The sequence below is a fragment of the Cornus florida genome, unplaced genomic scaffold (genome assembly GCF_030987335.1).
Source record: "Cornus florida cultivar Cherokee Brave unplaced genomic scaffold, ASM3098733v1 CherokeeBrave_3.0.0_Hap2_Chr06, whole genome shotgun sequence".
Lineage (NCBI taxonomy): Eukaryota > Viridiplantae > Streptophyta > Magnoliopsida > Cornales > Cornaceae > Cornus > Cornus florida.
Window position 1 is genome coordinate 88305895 of NW_026775576.1, and position 1698 is coordinate 88307592.

Here is a 1698-nt window from a genome sequence, read left to right on the forward strand (position 1 = left end):
GAAACTTAGGAGGTTTGTGGATTGGTGGATGAGAAGTCAAAGAAGTGCCTTTGCCCCTAGCAAGGCCGAGTTAACAAGATGATGAGATTACATATACTGTTGCAGCAACCTTTACAATCACATTTTATACAGTGTCGGGATCGACTAACCGGCTGTCAATCAGCATTTAATGCCACAATTGGGATAAAAATAGTTCGGCGACGTGGTGCAAGGCTCGAGGGAAGGATTGGACTTCCTTAGGCTCCTAAACCTTCAAAGTTGCCCACGTGATCCTGACGAAGTCAGGATGAAAGAAACCATTGGACAATGACCGATGGGATCTGAGCCTATAAATAGAACTACCCCATGAAGACAAAAGGGGGCGTTACAATAGAAAGAGATGCTGCCCTACTACCATCTTAATCTTGAGGACTGGTCTTTCTTCTCCTCCTCCGATATCAAGCATTTTCTTTGTTCCCTTCACAGTTGTATCTATGATATCACATTTATTTACTTGTTTATTGTTTTGATCAAAAAATGACCCCTACAGATGGCTGGCCGGTCATCGGATTCAGATGGAGACGGGATGTTGGGGTTGGAGGACTTTAGAAAGCTGATGAAGAATGGTGGAAAGGATGAGAGGAAGGAAGAGCTGAGAGAGGCCTTTAAGATGTATGAGATAGAGGGGACTGGGTGTATTACACCCAAGAGCTTGAAGAGGATGCTGAGTCGACTCAGGAAGTCATCCCCTATGGAGGATTGTAAGCCCATCATCAGTATGTTTGATATCAATGGTGATGGTGTCCTTAACTTTGAGGAATTCACCATCATGATACACTGATCCATCAATCACCATAATTTGCACATATATATGCGTACTCTACTTTTGATTCTTCTAAATACATTCATTTATTTGTAATTTTACTGGAAAATCATACTTTTGGACATTGTTGCCTATATTTATTATTATTTTTAGTTATTAATTGTAATTGTTAATTAGACAGTCAGATTTAACTAAGAGGATATTATTGTAATTTAAAAAATATGATTTTTTGATTTTTTAAATAAAGTTGAATACTATAAGAGTAATTTAGTGGTGGTCCATAGAAATAGAAGAGACGTAATGGAAAAAGCTAAACATGGTTGTTTTGTGTCTTGTCCTTTTCGATGCATCACGGGTAACTTTCTTCTTTCTTTGGGTGATTGGTTATGAACCTTTTAAAAGTCACGTCTTTTTGTTTTTTGTTTTTATGCTCTCAGATAAATGTGTACTATTCCATGATCTGGTTGTTGGATTTGGAATAACAAAAAAAAAAATTTAAATTTTATAAAAAATTATTCGGTAATAAACTTGGAAGATTTAACATAATAGGTATTGTTTAAAACATGGGAAATAATTTTTGTACGGAATAATTACAAACTTGTTCTTTTAATTTGTCAATGTATTCATTTAATTATATTTAATATAAATAATCAATTAAAAATTACTAAAGATATGACTCAAGCTAAATTCTTTGTATGATGATTATTCCAAAATTACAAAAGATCAAAAACAAATACAAATACAAGTATATATTCGTAGTTTCCTTTTATGAATTTGGTTTTCTCAGATATGTTTTGGTTTATAATTTAATCAATAGTAAAATATATCAAATTAATAATAATGGGAAAATATCCATATTCTTTTATTTTCTTTTTTTGAAAAAAGATTACTATAAA

General features: G+C 33.3%; 1 protein-coding gene across 1 annotated transcript; it reads left to right on the forward strand.

The window, feature by feature from the left end:
* Positions 1-378: 378 nt before the first annotated feature.
* Positions 379-898, forward strand: LOC132315005 (calcium-binding protein CML38-like). The gene has a single exon (XM_059813762.1). It carries the CDS (start codon positions 530-532, stop codon positions 818-820), a length of 291 nt encoding a protein of 96 aa, XP_059669745.1. The 5' UTR covers positions 379-529; the 3' UTR covers positions 821-898.
* The last annotated feature ends 800 nt before the right edge of the window (positions 899-1698 follow it).